This window comes from Esox lucius, chromosome 19 (assembly GCF_011004845.1).
Source record: "Esox lucius isolate fEsoLuc1 chromosome 19, fEsoLuc1.pri, whole genome shotgun sequence".
NCBI lineage: Eukaryota > Metazoa > Chordata > Actinopteri > Esociformes > Esocidae > Esox > Esox lucius.
In genome coordinates this window covers 28363534-28380310 of record NC_047587.1, presented here as the reverse complement: position 1 = coordinate 28380310, position 16777 = coordinate 28363534, and the positions used below count along the sequence as shown (strand labels likewise).

Below are 16777 nucleotides of genomic sequence, written 5' to 3'. Positions count from 1 at the left end.
TACATGGGCCTTGTCATTACATCAGCTTAACTTGATGGTCACTGATGTGCGGGAGCTACACTGGTGCATTAACAACTGTACATTTGTTTTAAGAAATCCCACAGGTTATGTTATGAGGCTGCAGTTAGCTGTAGTGTCTGGCTCACTTGGCATAGTTCAGTGTGTTTTGAAGAGGTCCAGGAAATGAGGAGACAAACATACACTTGGAAGAGGTCTAGGACCTGGCCTGATACACAAAAGAACAAACTTCCTTTAGAGTTAGCAGTTGCGAAACGTCCGTAGTTTGTCCCAGATCATAACAGCTGTCGAGGCTCAGAGTACTTCCCTCCTTCAATGTTAAGGTCAGATCAAAATTAAGGTATTATTCATTTTATTATTTGGGAGCTATCATTCAATTTAAAAGGAAAGGTTACAGTAAAAACAAATAAACATCTTACCAAGTTTGAGTGTTCCTCTTCATTTAAGTGAATACATATGCGTGAAATTCAAGGAACTTAATACCCAACGACCCAGAGGGACGCGCTCAGACACAAGACCATATGCCCCTGATCGGCCTCCTCTCCCCCATCCTTCGGGATTGTTTCTTTCGTGCTACAGTCCCCTCCCTCTTGCCCTCCCTTTCTCTGCCCCCTCTCCCTCCCTTCCTGCCGGCCTCTGCGTAGAGGATGTGTCTCGGAGTGTGAGAGAGGAAGGCCGTCAGTAGAGTGGATATGTGGCTTCTCTCCTCCACCCCTTCTCCTTCTCCTCTGTCCGGCTCTGTGGATCCTCTCTGCAGTGTTCTAGCCCTCTGGGTAGGGCACTCTTGGTGCTGGACAGTCAGACCGCTCAACTGAACTTAAATGTCAGAAGGAGACAAGGATGGTGGGGACAAACCTGAAGGTACAGACCATCTACACACATTCGGATCACTAGTAACAGCCACCACAGACTGCAGCAGCTGAGTAACCAACACCCAGCTCTCACTAACTCTCCCAACAGGGGACACTGGACTAAAATGCCTTCATTGTTTAGCCGTAAACATACACATCAGTCTGCCACCCTCTCCGGAGGTTTTCTGTATTAGCTTAAGATTACTCCTAGATAGCATCTCCAAGTGACTGTATTTCCAGCGTGATGGTGCTGTGTTGCAAATGTATTCGTTTCATTGTTCATATTTGGCCACAGAATTGCTGATGTCATGCTAGGTCACATTAAGTGCTTGTAGGAAAGCTTTCAGTGTCCCATGACCAGCATTAAAAAAATATACATGTTGTTTTTGTAAACAACACACAAAGAAACACATTACCACAGCGTGCTGGTCTATGACTCATATTCACTTGCAGCCACACACTTATACAAGCTGAAGAGTGTAGAAAAGTTTGTAGAGCATGTTCAACAGTTGTGGATAATTTTTTGTGTGGACCCTCTCACATATTGTCTGAACGTCCGTTTAATTGAGCTGGTTGACTGGCAGATGCCGCCGCAGGGATCCCGGAGGTGTGGCCAGAGGCGGAGAGGGCTGAGAGTTTGGCTCGAGGGGCTGCCCTCAAGTGGGCATCGGGTGTGTTCTGTCGCCCCGAGCATCTGGAGAGGTTGGGTCAGTACCGTAAAAGGGAAAGCCAGAGAACCTCTTCCATCCACACAAGACTCAAGGTTTTAATGGAACTACAATCCCCCCATCCACACACACCTGCTCTCACTAGTAGTAATTATCACTTCCTACAGAAATGTACACCCCCGTTCAAAGGTTTAGGGTCACTTAGAAATGTCCTTATTTTTGAAAGAAAGTCAAATTTTTTGTCAATTAAAAATACATAAAATTATTTTGAAATACAGTGTAGACATTGTGTTTATCGCGAATGACTATTGGAGCTGGAAATTGCTGGCTTTTATGGATTATCTACATAAGCTTATATGGGCCATTATCAGCAACCATCACTTCTTTGTTTCAATGGCATGTTGTGTTTGTTAATCTAAGTTTAGCATTTAAGAAATCTATGTGATAATTACAAAACTATTTTGCAAATATGTTAGCACAGGTGAAAACTGTTGTGCATATTAAAGAAACAATAAAACTGGTCTTTTTTAGACTAATTGAGTATCTGGAGCATCAGCAATTGTGGGTTTGATTACAGTCTGAAAATGGTCAGAAACAACAAACTTTGTTCTGAATCTCATCAGCTTGTTCTTGTTCTGAGAAATGAAGTTTATTCCCTGTGAGATATTGCCAAGAAACTGATGATCTCGTTCAATGTTGTGTACTCCCTTCACAGAACTGCACAAACTGGCTGTAACTAGAATAGAAAGGGGAGTGGAAGGCCTTGTGCACAATTGAGCAAGAGGACAAATAGTGTGAATGTCTGGTTTGGTATGAGGTGAAGATGAATGCCAAGCATTAATCAAACATACATTTGCTAATACACAGGAGCCTCTCAGTGTGCGTCTGCGCTTTCCACGTTATAAACCGAAACCTAGTGTGTCTAGTTTGAGAAACAGATGCCTCACAGGTCCTCAACTGGCGGCTTCATTAAATAGCACCCACAAAACACCAGCCTCAACAACAAAGGTGAAGAGGCGATTCCGGGATGCTGGCCTTCTAGGCAGAGCTGCAAAGAAAAAGCCATACAAATTTATTTCTGGCCATTTTGATTCTGTAATTGAACCCACAAACGCTGATGCTCCAGATACTCAACTAGTCTAAAGGCCTGTTTAATTGCTTCTTTAATCAGCACAAACAGTTTTCATCAGTGCTAACTTAATTGCAAAAGGATTTTCTAATGATCACATAGCCTTTTAAAATGATAAACATTGATAACGTGCCAATGGAACAGGGGACAGATCTTTGCTGATAGTGGGCCTCTATACGCCTGTGTAGATATTCCAATAAAAATCTACCATTTCCAGTTGCAAAAATTGTTTACAACATTAACTATGTATATGTATTTCAGATCAAATTAATGTTATTTTAATGGACAAACAATTTGCTTTTCTTTCGAAAACACAGACAGGTGACCTCAAACCTTTGAAAGGTAGTGTATATAAATACATATCTTATGTTATGTGATGGCAAGTTAATAATCTGCATCAGCATGAAAATAATATGGAACTTCCTGGAGTGTCTTGGATGTTTGTGTTGATGTGAGTTCCCACGCTGCCTTTCTTCTAGTCCATGGTCCAGTCCTACCTAGAGGGGGTGGGCTGGGGTCTGGGTCAGCTACATGAGGCCCGGGCGGAGCTGAAAGAGGTGTCACATGCCCTGGCCAAGGCAGGTGTGGAGTCCCGTAGAAACGCGGAGGGAGTCAAGGCTCTGGAGATGATCCGAGAGGTCTCTGTCAATCACTGTCAACTCCTCGCTGCCGTTAGCAACCTGCCACATCTTTACTCAGGTGAGACCGTCCCACCTGCTCCCTTGGTTCTGTATTTTTACAACTGCCAGAAATGAGTATGTCTTGAGAAAAAAGTTCAATAGGCTTTAAAAATACACAATGTCACATTCTCTCTAAAGCTTGCATATCCTGTTCTTCAATGAACAACTGATTGACTCCCTTTCAGCGTACACTGGATAGACAGCAGGCTAGAGCCTGTCCACAGGGTTAACGATGTCAATCTGTTATTTGGCTGACACTGCAATGTCTCACTCCCTCGTTTCCTGTCAGTGCGGAGCATGGTGTCAGAGACAGAGAGGCTGGTGGAGTCACGGCGGCTCCTGGAAGCCCATGCCCGTCTGATGGAGCTGGAGTGCTGGCAGGATGACATCCTGTGGCAGCTCCATGGAGCAGGGGCTCCAGGGACAGCGGGGACGAGCCTCGCCACCCAGGATGAGGAGCTGGTCAGAAACTACTTTTCAGGGGTCGGCCGGCTGGTAGAGGCTTTGGGAAAGGAGCTATGGGCGGTGGTAGGGAGTGGACTGGCTTTAGCCCGGCAAAACCCTATTCCATTTGTGTCTGCTGTAAGGATTGTGGAGCGAGAGGAGGCGCTGGATCAGGCCTTGATGGAGGACAGAGGAGGTGCAGGGGGGCACAGCAGGCCTCTCCCCCCTGGACGTCCACGCTGCTGGAGGGAGCGCTTCTTCCAAGTACGTATAGATTTGTATATACTCTTACTGAATGCAGTGAGATCCAGTACTACGTTTAAACATCATTCAAGAGGCCATATATTTGGATGTTGGAAGAGGCAGAGTCATTATAGTGATGTTTTGCTGTGTTAGGTGTTGGAAGAGGCAGAGTCATTATGGTGATGTTTTACTGTGTTAGGTGTTGGAAGAGGCAGATTCTTTATAGTGATGTTTTACTGTGTTAGGTGTTGGAAGAGGCAGATTCTTTATAGTGATGTTTTACTGTGTTAGGTGTTGGAAGAGGCAGAGTCTTTATAGTGATGTTTTACTGTGTTAGGTGTTGGAAGAGGCAGATTCTTTATAGTGATGTTTTACTGTGTTAGGTGTTGGAAGAGGCAGAGTCTTTATAGTGATGTTTTACTGTGTTAGGTGTTGGAAGAGGCAGAGTCTTTATAGTGATGTTTTACTGTGTTAGGTGTTGGAAGAGGCAGATTCTTTATAGTGATGTTCTACTGTGTTAGGTGTTGGAAGAGGCAGATTCTTTATAGTGATGTTTTACTGTGTTAGGTGTTGGAAGAGGCAGAGTCTTTATAGTGATGTTTTACTGTGTTAGGTGTTGGAAGAGGCAGAGTCTTTATAGTGATGTTCTACTGTGTTAGGTGTTGGAAGAGGCAGAGTCTTTATAGTGATGTTCTACTGTGTTAGGTGTTGGAAGAGGCAGATTCTTTATAGTGATGTTCTACTGTGTTAGGTGTTGGAAGAGGCAGCAGCGACACGGTTCCGCAGCCTCTCGTACCTGCATACCCGCGGGCCTGGCCTGGCAGGCCACTTGTCTGCACTGCAGCACGGCATCATGGGAGACCTGGCCACGGTGCACCACCTATTGGAGCACTGCGTCCCCCCCCACTACCACCTGACTAGGGCCTACCTCCATGCCTGCCACCGCTGCCTACAGTCACACCTGGGCCAGGTCAGCGGCTGGGAGCTGGAGAGCGGCGAGATCTTTGCTGTCCTTAACTGGGTCCTGCACATCTACAACAGGTAAGCAAATATGGACCTGTAGTTTTTGTGTGTTGTATAAATGGGGTGTAGATGTGATATGTGAGCACTATGTTGTGTGTGTGTGTGTGTGTGTGCAGCTCAGAGATGATGGGTCATCCTGACCTTGCAGTGGAGATGGAGTCAGAACAGCCAGGACCCCTAATCTCTCAGGAGGGTCTGGAGCAGCTGCAGAACAAATATGTCCACAGTGTAAGGGTAGGTGGGAGATCTAAGTGTTACTGCATCTACAGTAACCTCCTGAAATATTGGTCCCCTTGGCTAAATGTAGTGCTGAGTGGACTCCTGAAATATTGGTCCCCTTGGCTAAATGTAGTGCTGAGTGGACTCCTGAAATATTGGTCCCCTTGGCTAAATGTAGTGCTGAGTGGACTCCTGAAATATTGGTCCCCTTGGCTAAATGTAGTGCTAAGTGGACTCCTGAAATATTGGTCCCCTTGGCTAAATGTAGTGCTGAGTGGACTCCTGAAATATTGGTCCCCTTGGCTAAATGTAGTGCTGAGTGGACTCCTGAAATATTGGTCCCCTTGGCTAAATGTAGTGCTGAGTGGACTCCTGAAATATTGGTCCCCTTGGCTAAATGTAGTGCTAAGTGGACTCCTGAAATATTGGTCCCCTTGGCTAAATGTAGTGCTGAGTGGACTCCTGAAATATTGGTCCCCTTGGCTAAATGTAGTGCTGAGTGGACTCCTGAAATATTGGTCCCCTTGGCTAAATGTAGTGCTGAGTGGACTCCTGAAATATTGGTCCCCTTGGCTAAATGTAGTGCTGAGTGGACTCCTGAAATATTGGTCCCCTTGGCTAAATGTAGTGCTAAGTGGACTCCTGAAATATTGGTCCCCTTGGCTAAATGTAGTGCTGAGTGGACTCCTGAAATATTGGTCCCCTTGGCTAAATGTAGTGCTGAGTGGACTCCTGAAATATTGGTCCCCTTGGCTAAATGTAGTGCTGAGTGGACTCCTGAAATATTGGTCCCCTTGGCTAGATGTAGTGCTGAGTGGACTCTTTGCCACAACTCCACAATAGGTGTGGAACGGTCAAAGATCAAGACATACTTCCTCCAAACACATCCCGCCAAGCCGGTCCAATTGTTGTCACAGTGCTCGTTCAACCCAGAAACTTTTAACTGGTACAGGTGCGTTGAGGTAGAACAATCCCCAACTAATTTAGTTTGCAGGTGCCTGACATTTCACACATAGTTGCTGGAGCATGTGACAAGGCAGTCCAGTCCCTCCCCCCACCATGTTAAAATCACCCTGGACATCATTGATATGTCCAGTCCCTTCTCCCACCATGTTAAAATCACCCTTTTTTGATCACCTTTACCAAGGGGGGCAGTAATTCTGTAGGGCACTGTATTTTATTAGTTTATCAATTTGCCTGTCTGAGTGTATTTATGCCCCAATGGATGGGATCTGTTGTGGTCACCTGCATCGTGGGATATCTCCAACTGCTTCAGTACAGTTTATATTGTCTTTAAGAAGCACAATGACAGTGCGATTGATCCTAGAAAAGTGTGTCTGAGTGGATGCACAAGGCACTGGAGGTGGAGCTGACAGACTGGCAGAGAGACCAGGAACCAGACACTGATCACGAAGGCTTTTACCTCACCAGCCTGCCCACCATCATCACACAGGTTAACAAACATCTACCTTCACACTGCTTCACACAGCTTCACACAGCTTCACACAGCTTCACACAGCTTCACACAGCTTCACACTGCTTCATACAGCTTCACACTGCTTCACATAGATTCACACTGCTTCACACTGCTTTCAAATGTCTGTTTGTTGTTTGTTAGAATATACTGTGGATGCCTTAGATCTTATTTTAACAAAGGTAATGGACAATTTCACTGTTTTTTAAATAGAACTAAACCATTGATTACTGTTTTTCTTAGCCCATAGACTACTTTCAGGGCGAGAAACAATTTAACATCAAGCTGTTAAAAGTGAAATTATCCTTTAAGTTGTGGTGATGTAGTGTTTGTTTTGGGGATGTGTTTTGGAGAGTTCTGAGCCCTGTAGTTGATTTGTGTGGGGTTGTGGCTATGTTAGATGCTGGAGGAGAATGCGCGGGTGGCTCTGATGATTAGTGAATCACTTCGGGATCAGACCATACAGATGGGACTGTATGAGCTGGAGAACCTCCTCAATAGGTGGGTCAATCTGGATAGGCAGTCTGGATGTTATGTGTGAATATGTGCCTGCTGTGTCAGTGTATGTTTGAGAACATGGAAGTGAATGTGTGATCCTTTTCATAAACCCTAATAAAATCTGTTTGACTGGGCATGTGATCACTGGGTTCATTTTCTTTCTCTATCACTCTTCATGTCCAAGTCTCTAATCCTGTCTCCCTCTGCAGGTTTAGGGAGGCCCTGGTGGAGTTTGGGAAGGAGCACCGCAGGGATCAGAGCACAAACCAGAACAAGTTCTACCTCCATTATCTACTGGCCTCTATAAGCAACTGCATTATCCTCAAGTGAGATCGAGCACATTGTCTATTTGTGTCCCCCTGAGTCTGTGTACATGCACAGTGTATGCAGTGTATTCTAGAGGCCGTGTAGATCGGTCACCTCTCCTCTGCCCCCTGCTCAGGACATCCACAGAGAGTTTGCAGCGTCAGCTGTCATCCCGGTCGGCCAGCCGTTTCTCCCGGACTCCCCCCGGGCCCCTGGCTGCTCTGGACCGGGCTGTGAGGAGAGCCTGCCGCCTCGTGATGGACCAGCTGCAGTTGGAGCTCCAGCCCTTCCTGCAGGGGCTCCTGTCTCGCTCCTGGCTGGCCCGGGAATACGTCGCAGTCAGCCCAAAGTTGTGCGGAGTCCTGGAGCGCCACTTTGACCTGTACAGTCGTGTGCGCCCGCCCTGCCGGCAGGTCAGGCCCCTGTTGGTCTGCACTGACACTGTACTTGACTTCTAACGGAGTCCCGTGCGGTTTCGTTCACCCCCCTGTGTTCCTGTAGCGTTTGCAGGAGGAGTGCCAGTGGCTGACCGTGGTGGAGTATGTGAGGGTGTTGATGCAGAAGAGGCTGGTGTGTCGGAATGCGGAGGAGCGAAGCCGGCTGGCCCAGAGAATTGCACTGGACGCCCAGTATCTGAGGGATTTCTTCCAGGGCCTGGAGGTGAGGATACACTTGAGTTCAGCCACGCCCAGGTGACGGCCAGCACAGTGGAACACTCCAGCGCCACCCGGCCCACACAACACACAGCCGGTCCACAAAAACAAGTCACCTTCTGTGTAATCCGTAGCATTTCATGTGGTGTTCCACTCTCAGGTTTGTAGCGACTGTATTTGGCTGTGTTGTGTGTCTGTGTGTTGTTTAGGAGGTGGACGGACCTGGTGATGAGGTGAACCCAATGGCTTTACTGCCTGTTCTGGCGGACTTCATTCGCCTTAACGACACCGCCATGCTGGCTCTTGAGGTGTCTGGGCTTGTGGCAAAGTACCCTGATATCAGGTATGACCTATCAATCAAATCAAATTTGTACATCAGCTGTTGTCACAAAGTGCTTATACAGCTACCCAGCCTAAACTCACAAACTGCAAACAAAACTAGAAAGTTGATGCACAATCGCTAGGAACTCTAGTAGGTTTGGGACCTAGGAAGAAACTTAGAGAGGATTTGGACCATGAGGAGTTGCCTGACCTCTTCTGGCTGTGCCGGGTGAAGATTAGAAGAGTAAATGACCTTTTTTGGCCATATTAATAGTTTTGCATGTTCAGGTGATTTTTGGGTCAGGTGGGCTGAATGCAGATCTGCTGCATAACCAGGAAGACTTTGGACAGGGACAACCAGGAGTTGGCCAAGCAGGCCAGGTAGTCCAATGGTGTGGTCCATGGATTCAGGTCCACCTAAGATTCAAAAGGACACCAGAGTACAGATACACTTCAGCCCCATCCAAAGACAGGGCAGCAAATATATCCAGCCACTTTGCCAAGCACTAGATCACCAAAGGGACACCAACCAACTGCAAACTGCCCTGACGGAGAGCTTAGTGTAGTCCACATCATTCCATTAGCATGCGCGTCATTTACAGCATAAGGGAACACCAGTAAATCAGTGACTCCAGAATAACATCTCAGAGAGGATGTTCCAGTAGAGTGATGATGGGCTTGCCAGGCAGAGACAACCCTAGGCCAGACTACACGTAATCATACACTGAAGAGATGAGTCTTCAGAAAACACTTAGCTTAGGCTCGGGTCTTGCAGACACACATTAAGTCTTGAATAAAAAAATCTAACTCAATGGAGATGTACAGCAGGACCATTTCACAAAGATAACTAGGACCAATTACCAAGTCAATGTAACAGAAAAACCTTGCCTTAACCGATGGTAATTGTAGAGAGGCTAGTACTGGAGTAATGTGATCCAATTGTTTTGTTCTAGTTATTATTCTATATATCACTAATTGGTGTTTATTTGGTGTCTCATCAGGGTAGCCAGAAAGATGAGCATTGTATCAGTATAATCTTGAACAAAATTGTGGATTAGCTTTTCTGCATACATTTTCAACAAACAGTTTCAAATATATACAATGTTCCAGAAAAGGAAAAAAAACGTATCTTGAAAATTATAATATACGTTTCATGTGTAAGGCAATGGACTGTTTTTTGGGAGACTACTGTTGAACCATCAAGGTTCTGAAATCTGATAGAAAATCTCTGTCCTTTGGACCTTAAATAATCAATTCAACTTCAACCTTATCCATAACCTGAAAAACAATCCATGTATTAATGCACACTGACATGTCTTAAATTGTCCTAACTTCTCAATGACATATGTAATTTTATAAATAGTGTGTAATATACATTATAACAGGGTCATTTTCACAGCCCTGTGTTTTTCAGTGGTCATTGGTGTTATCTGATGTACAGTTCTGTATGTACCCCATAGTGAGGAACATGTGTCAGTGTTACTGGATGTCAGAGGGGATGTCTCCAGAGACGTCAGGGGGACGGTTCTTGACCTGCTGGAGCAGAGCGCCCCACCCCTTCCTGCAGGCTACAGGCCTATCTTTTCAGACATCCTGGTTCCAACTCCTAGCATGCCTTTCTGTCTGCCTACTGCCAAGTGTGCCTGATGAGCATTTTGCACCCTTTGAATCCACTGAACATATTCACAGTCACCTGCACAGACAAGCTTGTGAATTGCTAAGTTATATAAAGTTTATCGTGTATTACTCTGTGGATTATAAATCAAGCCAATAGCCTGCAGACCTTATAGGGCGGTACATGTGTATATCGGCTGGTCAATAAAATTTCAATCATTTAGAAGTTTTTAACTGGTGGTGCTGTACCAGTGAACGCCTCTGAGGCATCTGTAATGTGATGTATTTTTGCTGTGTATTATCCATCGTGTGTACATTCAGATGAAGAATAAAATATAGTTGAAAATGTGTAATTCCTGAGTTTTAAAATTAATTATTATAGGTTCTTCAATGTGATCACATTAAACGGGTTTGATCATTGCCAGAAAGATTTTGCTGGGACAAACCAGAAAACATACGTGAAAGCGACCTCGGATTGCAAGGGTTAATTTGACTCTCATGACTCGATGGGTGACGTCAGGTGACGTTTGGAGAAAAACATGTCTGCCCCCGTTAAGGCAATGCTGCTGTAATCCAATTTGTTAAGGATTATCTAAAATAAAGTTAGTCTAGACATTTAATCAAGCTGCATCGCAATCGAACAGTAGCGACCTTTGTAATGAAGACTTTCTGTGGACGTGCGAACCCAGCCACAGGCGCGTTGGATTGGGTTGAGGAGAGTGAAGAATATGACTACCATCAGGAGATTGCCAGGTAGCTATGGCAGCTAGCTAACCCGGTTTCGTTGGTGTTATTCATGTTAATTAATTGTGCTATCGTCTGGAACGAACTGCTTACCTAAAGTGTTGGCTTTCTTTCTAATCACTCAAAGTCCTTGTAAAAAATAAATAAATAAATAAAGTAAACATGTTAAATGTTGAGGTCAATTTGGCTCTAAATACGTACTTCCTATCAACGTGACCAATTTATTTTTCAGGTCCTGTTATGCTGACATGCTACACGATCATGATAGGGTGAGTATGTGTCCGGGCGGCTTGGACAGGGAGTGTTAAAGCCGTATGTGTTCTCAACCTGTATGGAAACCACAATCTGTCTACCCCGCAGAATGAGAAGTACTACCAGGGGATCAGGGCTGCTGTGAGTAGAGTGAAGGCACGCGGGGAGAAAGTCATAGTTTTGGACATTGGCACTGGAACAGGACTACTCTCCATGATGGCTGTCACAGCCGGTGCTGACTACTGCTATGCTGTGGAGGTGAGAATGAATTGTGGTCTGAAAAGGGCCTACATTAGTGAGGGGAAATGGGAAGTGTTCTTGTAAATAATTTATTTAGAAGACTGAGATGCTGTTCATGTCATTAGGTTTTCCAGCCCATGGCGGCCGCGGCTCTCCAAATAGTTGAGAGAAATGGTTTCGCCGACAAGATCAAAATCATCAATAAACACTCGACCGAAGTGACAGTTGGACTGGGTGAGACTCACGCATACCCCGACTGATTACTAAAGTACTTTTGAAGTTCTCGCGTGGCTCCAGTGTACATTACCTTCATACCGTTAAATGAACGTGCTGTCCCTACAGACGGGGACATGCAGACCCGGGCCAACGTCCTCATCACAGAGCTGTTTGACACAGAACTGATCGGAGAGGGAGCCTTACCCAGCTATGAACACGCTCATTTAAACCTGGTCCAGGTAAGCGCGCGCGCGTTTGTGTGTGGCAGAGGCGTAGAACGAGTCAGACCTGTGACGTTTTGGTGCATCCCCCCAGGAGGGCTGCGAGGCCGTGCCCCATCGTGCCACAGTGTACGCCCAGCTGGTGGAGTCCGAGCAGCTGTGGAGCTGGGCGCAGTTACAACCCGTGGAAGTCGACGGTCGCAAACTGCTGCCCCCGCCTGCTGTGGGTGGCTGCGCCGGAGCCCACTCCGTGTGTGACATCCAGCTGAGCCAGGTGCCCCCAGACCGCTTCACACCACTGGGGCCTCGCTGCACCATGTTCAGGTAAGACGCGCTGTCGCCGAGCGTGCCTTTTCACACTTGGGCCGTATGTTTCCGGAGTCATCCACGCCCCCCTCTCTCTCTCTCTCCCGGCCAGTGTGGAGTTCAGTAAGCCGGTGAGCAGTGCCCCTCAGTCCCACTCCTCGAGATTCACAGCCCAGTCCAGCGGCCGGGCTCAGGTGGTCCTGTCCTGGTGGGACATAGACATGGACCCGAGTGGCTCCATCATGTGTTCCATGGCTCCGAGCTGGACCTACCCAGACCCTGGTTCCTCTCCCGTGAGTGCGCTCGCTTCTCTCATGGATGTACTGGCGTGATGCCAGGTTGGAGGAAGTAATGTCTGCATGTCTGTCTTTTTAGTGGCGGGATCACTGGATGCAGAGTGTCTATTTTCTTCCTGTGGAGAGGAAGGTGGTCAAGGGGGAGGAGCTCAGCCTTACAGTGAACCATGACGACTACAGTCTGTGGTACAGCATACAGACAGTCAGGTATCTAACTCTTATCATGAGTTCAATGAAGGAAGTTGAAGCAAACAAGCCAGTTGTGAAACGCGCTGATTGCGCTCTCAGTTTCTGTTGTGCAGACCCATGGTCCATTGGTAACACGCCCCGGTTTTATGTGCATATGCAGCTCTCTGCCAGAGTCCATGGTTGGATACCCATCTCTAACCTTCACCTGTCTCCCCTTGCCTGGCAAAAAAAACAATAGAAATGAGTCAACTAAATTAATGTCTTCTCTAATCTTTGTCTTGATAGCTACCGTTGTGTATTATTCAAGTGGAAGAGGTAATAATGTCGGCCAGGGAGGGGCCACCCAGAGCAGTCCGCCCTGTCTTTTCTCTTGTGGGTACGTTGGAGTACCTGTGAGCCACTGTCGCCCTTTGTGTTATTTGTGCATGGCGTCCAGTGAGGTAGTTCCACTTGAGGCCAAAAAAAAAGCTTGTGATTGAAACCAGACTGCTGTCTAGTGTTGTGATGGGGGACCTCCAATCTCCAAGCTGGCGGCGGTGTGGCTGGCGGCGGTGTGGCTGACGGCGGTGTGGCTGGCGGCGGTGTGGCTGACGGCGGTGTGGCTGGCGGCGGTGTAGCCACAGAGCAGTGGCTGAGTATGTTCATTCTGTCATCTCAGTCAACAGGGTCCGGTGAGTGAAGCACCCACCTGTAGGCCGTGTTGCGTCTGTCAGGCGCACCTGGTGTGGACGAGGCCGCGCTTCGGTGAGCTCAACGACCGCCGGCGCACGCAGAGCTACGTTAACGCTCTTCGCAGTGTGAGTTGACACCCGGGGGTTCAGGGATCGGGAGGACGGAAAATCATTTGTGTCGCTTCGCAAAATGCACATAGCGTAGTGTCCGACACAAGTCATATGTGTCTGGTTTTGTCGATTTCAGGTTGTGAAAGCAGAAAGCGTGTGCCTAGGGGTCAGTGATGGGAGTTTGCTACCTGTCTTCGCTCACATGCTTGGTGCTAAGAAGGTATTACTGTTTAACTGCGTCTGCCCGTCCTGTCATCCACAGGATGTTTTCTAAGAAGCGAAGTTCTGTTTCATCACACTGTCTGTTTCAATCCAGGTGTTCAGTTTGGAAAGCACCAGAATGTGTAAGCAGGTCATTGAACAGGTATGTGGAGTCGCCTAAACAAGGCATTGACTTGGTTTAACTCTGTTTTCAAGGGTCGCTCTTTGCTAAGGTGTGTCTCTTTCTGTAGGTTTTGGATGCGAACTCCATGAGAGGTGGGGTCCAAATTCTGGGCATTCGACCTGACCAGCTGTCCAGTACTGACCTGGATGGGGAACAGGTAGAACTTAACGTCCACTCACTGCGGCATCGATTCAAAGACGGAGAGAATTAACACTGTACAGTGTGCAGCTGCAGTGTCAGACAGCTCAACCTGTGTGTGTGAAAAACGTTTCATCTGTTTGCTATATGCTGTCATTATCTCCTAGATATCAGTGTTAATGGGAGAGCCCTACTTCAGCACCAGTCTACTGCCCTGGCACTCCCTGTTCTTTTGGTACTGTCGCACTTCCCTGGCCCGCCTGCTCGCACCCGACGCCACCATCTTGCCTTGCTCTGCCACACTGAACATGGTCGCTGTGGAGTTCCGGGTAAGACAAATGCAGAGGGGGATGTGTTTGCATTTATAGCGGTGGTTATTTATAAATGAAACTATTTTTTTTTTTCTCTGTTCTTAATTCACTTGACCTTTGTCAGGACTTGTGGAGGATAAGAGCTCCTTGTGGTACATGTGAAGGCTTTGATGTTGGACCTATGGATGAGATGGTTCAGGTAAGAAGATAAGGTTTAATTGGTTGCCATACATGCCAAACCATAACGCCACAGCACCATATTCCACAGATGACATGGTATACTGTGGGTCTTTGTCAGTTCCTTTTTTGTCCAGGCATATCATTATGTCACTATCGTAGTGGTGCATAGAAACATGAAGGAACGGTAGCACTACTGAAATACTATCAAACTATACAACTTTATATGTCCAATGTTCTCTTGTGTAATGGGTCTAAATAGTCATCCAAAAACAAAATGGACCAAGGCACTGATCATGTATTTAATTGAAATGCATTTATTAGGTTATACTGTAGCATGTTCAATTAAATAAATATATCTGACATATTTTGGTATGCTGGCCTTTGTCAGGGAATAACAAATAACATGGAATAATAAAAGGACAATGACAGCGTGTCTTTGAAACCACTTCCCATCAGCCTAGACTGAAAAGGGGGAGTGGTAAAAACATTGGTACATACCACCAGATGTGGTGTTAAACCAATGTTTCTAACAATATGAAATATAAACCATTCTAATCATGAGTGTTCAGTAACAGCAGTTTCCCCAATTCTCCCCCGTCAGAAGTCTCTGGATTTCCACGAGTCACGCGAGGCAGAGCCACACCCCCTATGGGAGTACCCGTGTCGAGCCCTGACCCAATCCAAAGCTGTCATGAATTTTGACTTCCTACAGTGTGTTCCTGCACAGCCAATCAGCAGTAAGGGATCGATACCACTTATAAGGTAAAGGCTTTGTGTTTCTCCAAAGTTAATTGCATAATGATAGTGAAAACATGCCACGCTAGCGTCTAATACAAGCGGGCAATACTAATACATTCTTAAATGAACGCTGCTCCACGTAACTAACGGTCCCTTTCACGAACATTGGTTTCTTTCCAGGAGAGGACGTTGTCACGGTGTGGCTTTGTGGATGGACTACCAACTGAATGACGACATCACAGTTAGCATGGGCCTGACGAAGCCAGTCAGTGATGAGGTAAGCTACCCATGACAACACTCCAAGAAACAAATTGTAGCTTCTATAACTTGGTGTACAAATGCAAATTTGGAAACATAAAATGTCATGGGGAGACTGTGTTGATTGGGAGGTTAACAAATTGTTTTCCCTAGGGTGTCTGTGAATGGAGTCTCCATCGGAAACAAGGAGTGTACTTCTTCAGGTCTCCCTGGGAGGGCTCAGGGGATGAAGGCGCCTCCATATCTTACACTTTCACATTTGAACCCAGCATTGGGGACATCAAAATGGACTTCACAGTTGACTCCAGTAATTGACCAGTAGCAGGCTACACCCAGTATATGTATTTAGAAAGCTATAGGTTGGTTTCTACACAGATGACGTTTCAAATAAATCTCGAAAAACTTTTGATTGGTTTTACTTTTAGTTGTTTTATACTGTATTGCATTTTCCCTCGATTTGTATTCTTGTATTCTCAGTGTGAAAGTGTGCAGGGGTGGACAAGATCACAAAAAACACTCCATGGAAAAGGTCTGTTACTTTGAACTAACCAAATTACAAATGCAGTTGCAGAGGTCACATTAGGTTTATTGCCAATTACATAATGTATGTGCCAGCTATACATTTTTTTTAAAAAAGGTCTGATAATTGGTGTAGGAGCACAAAACTTGGACTTCTGAGCAATGGAAATATTAATATGGCCTGATGAGTCATCTCTCACCCTATTTCCTACATCTGGACATGTTTGCCTTTTTAGAAAGCCAAAGAATGTCTTCAGCCCACAACATCTGCTGCCAAACGTTAAACATGGTGGGGAATCTGTAATGCAATGGGCAGCTATCTTGCAGGAGTCATTTGGTCATAAGTTTGCTCTGCATGGTTGTCTAACAGCCAGGGATTATGAGGCCATTTTACAGGACCAGGTTCACCCTAACACTGTTCCCTGATGATGTTTCAATATTCCATGGTTATAATGCCCCTACACACACTGCTTAACTATCTCAAGAGTGGATTAATGAACAACAGGATGACGTCAAACGCCTTCAGTGGCCCCAGCAATCACCAGCTCTAAACCTTTATGGGAAGTTCTGGAGCACAGTGCAAAGTAGATTTCCAACTCCATCTCTCAAAGAACTTGAGGCATTTCTTAGAGTGTTAAAATATCACACTACACACACTTCAGGACTTGTATGACATCACTACAAGAAATGAAGCTGTTCATAAGGCAAAGGGAGGCTCTACAGCGTATTAGGTCCTTGATATTAACACACTGCTCAAAAGAATTAAAGGGAACATATAATCTTCACAGTATAACACCAAATCAATTCAACTTCAGGGATTTCAATCTGTCCAGTTAGGAAGCTTAAGCGATTAAGAATCAG

General features: G+C 46.1%; 2 protein-coding genes across 4 annotated transcripts; both read left to right on the top strand.

Annotated features, from left to right (window-relative positions):
* Positions 1-643: 643 nt before the first annotated feature.
* Positions 644-10494, top strand: exoc3l1 (exocyst complex component 3-like 1). 3 transcript variants are annotated; one of them, XM_010884071.4, is made up of 13 exons: positions 645-879; positions 1454-1632; positions 3146-3365; positions 3636-4054; positions 4785-5074; positions 5173-5290; positions 6603-6728; positions 7150-7250; positions 7457-7573; positions 7690-7966; positions 8055-8213; positions 8416-8549; positions 9988-10494. In XM_010884071.4, the coding sequence occupies exons 1-13, from the start codon at positions 840-842 to the stop codon at positions 10172-10174; spliced, it is 2367 nt and encodes a 788-aa protein (XP_010882373.2). In that variant the 5' UTR covers positions 645-839; the 3' UTR covers positions 10175-10494. The 3 variants fall into 3 exon arrangements, with proteins under 3 accessions (XP_010882374.2, XP_010882373.2, XP_019912097.2); XM_010884072.4 differs by lacking the exon at positions 6603-6728 and having other exon boundaries at positions 644-879; XM_020056538.3 differs by lacking the exon at positions 645-879 and having other exon boundaries at positions 1537-1684.
* Positions 10495-10644: 150 nt separating this feature from the next.
* On the top strand, positions 10645-15804 carry prmt7 (protein arginine methyltransferase 7). The gene is made up of 17 exons (XM_010884073.4): positions 10645-10894; positions 11118-11154; positions 11246-11395; positions 11503-11611; positions 11720-11832; positions 11909-12138; positions 12233-12413; positions 12496-12623; positions 13264-13402; positions 13524-13607; positions 13704-13751; positions 13840-13929; positions 14078-14239; positions 14346-14420; positions 15003-15163; positions 15320-15416; positions 15551-15804. The coding sequence occupies exons 1-17, from the start codon at positions 10800-10802 to the stop codon at positions 15710-15712; spliced, it is 2061 nt and encodes a 686-aa protein (XP_010882375.1). The 5' UTR covers positions 10645-10799; the 3' UTR covers positions 15713-15804.
* Positions 15805-16777: the final 973 nt, after the last annotated feature.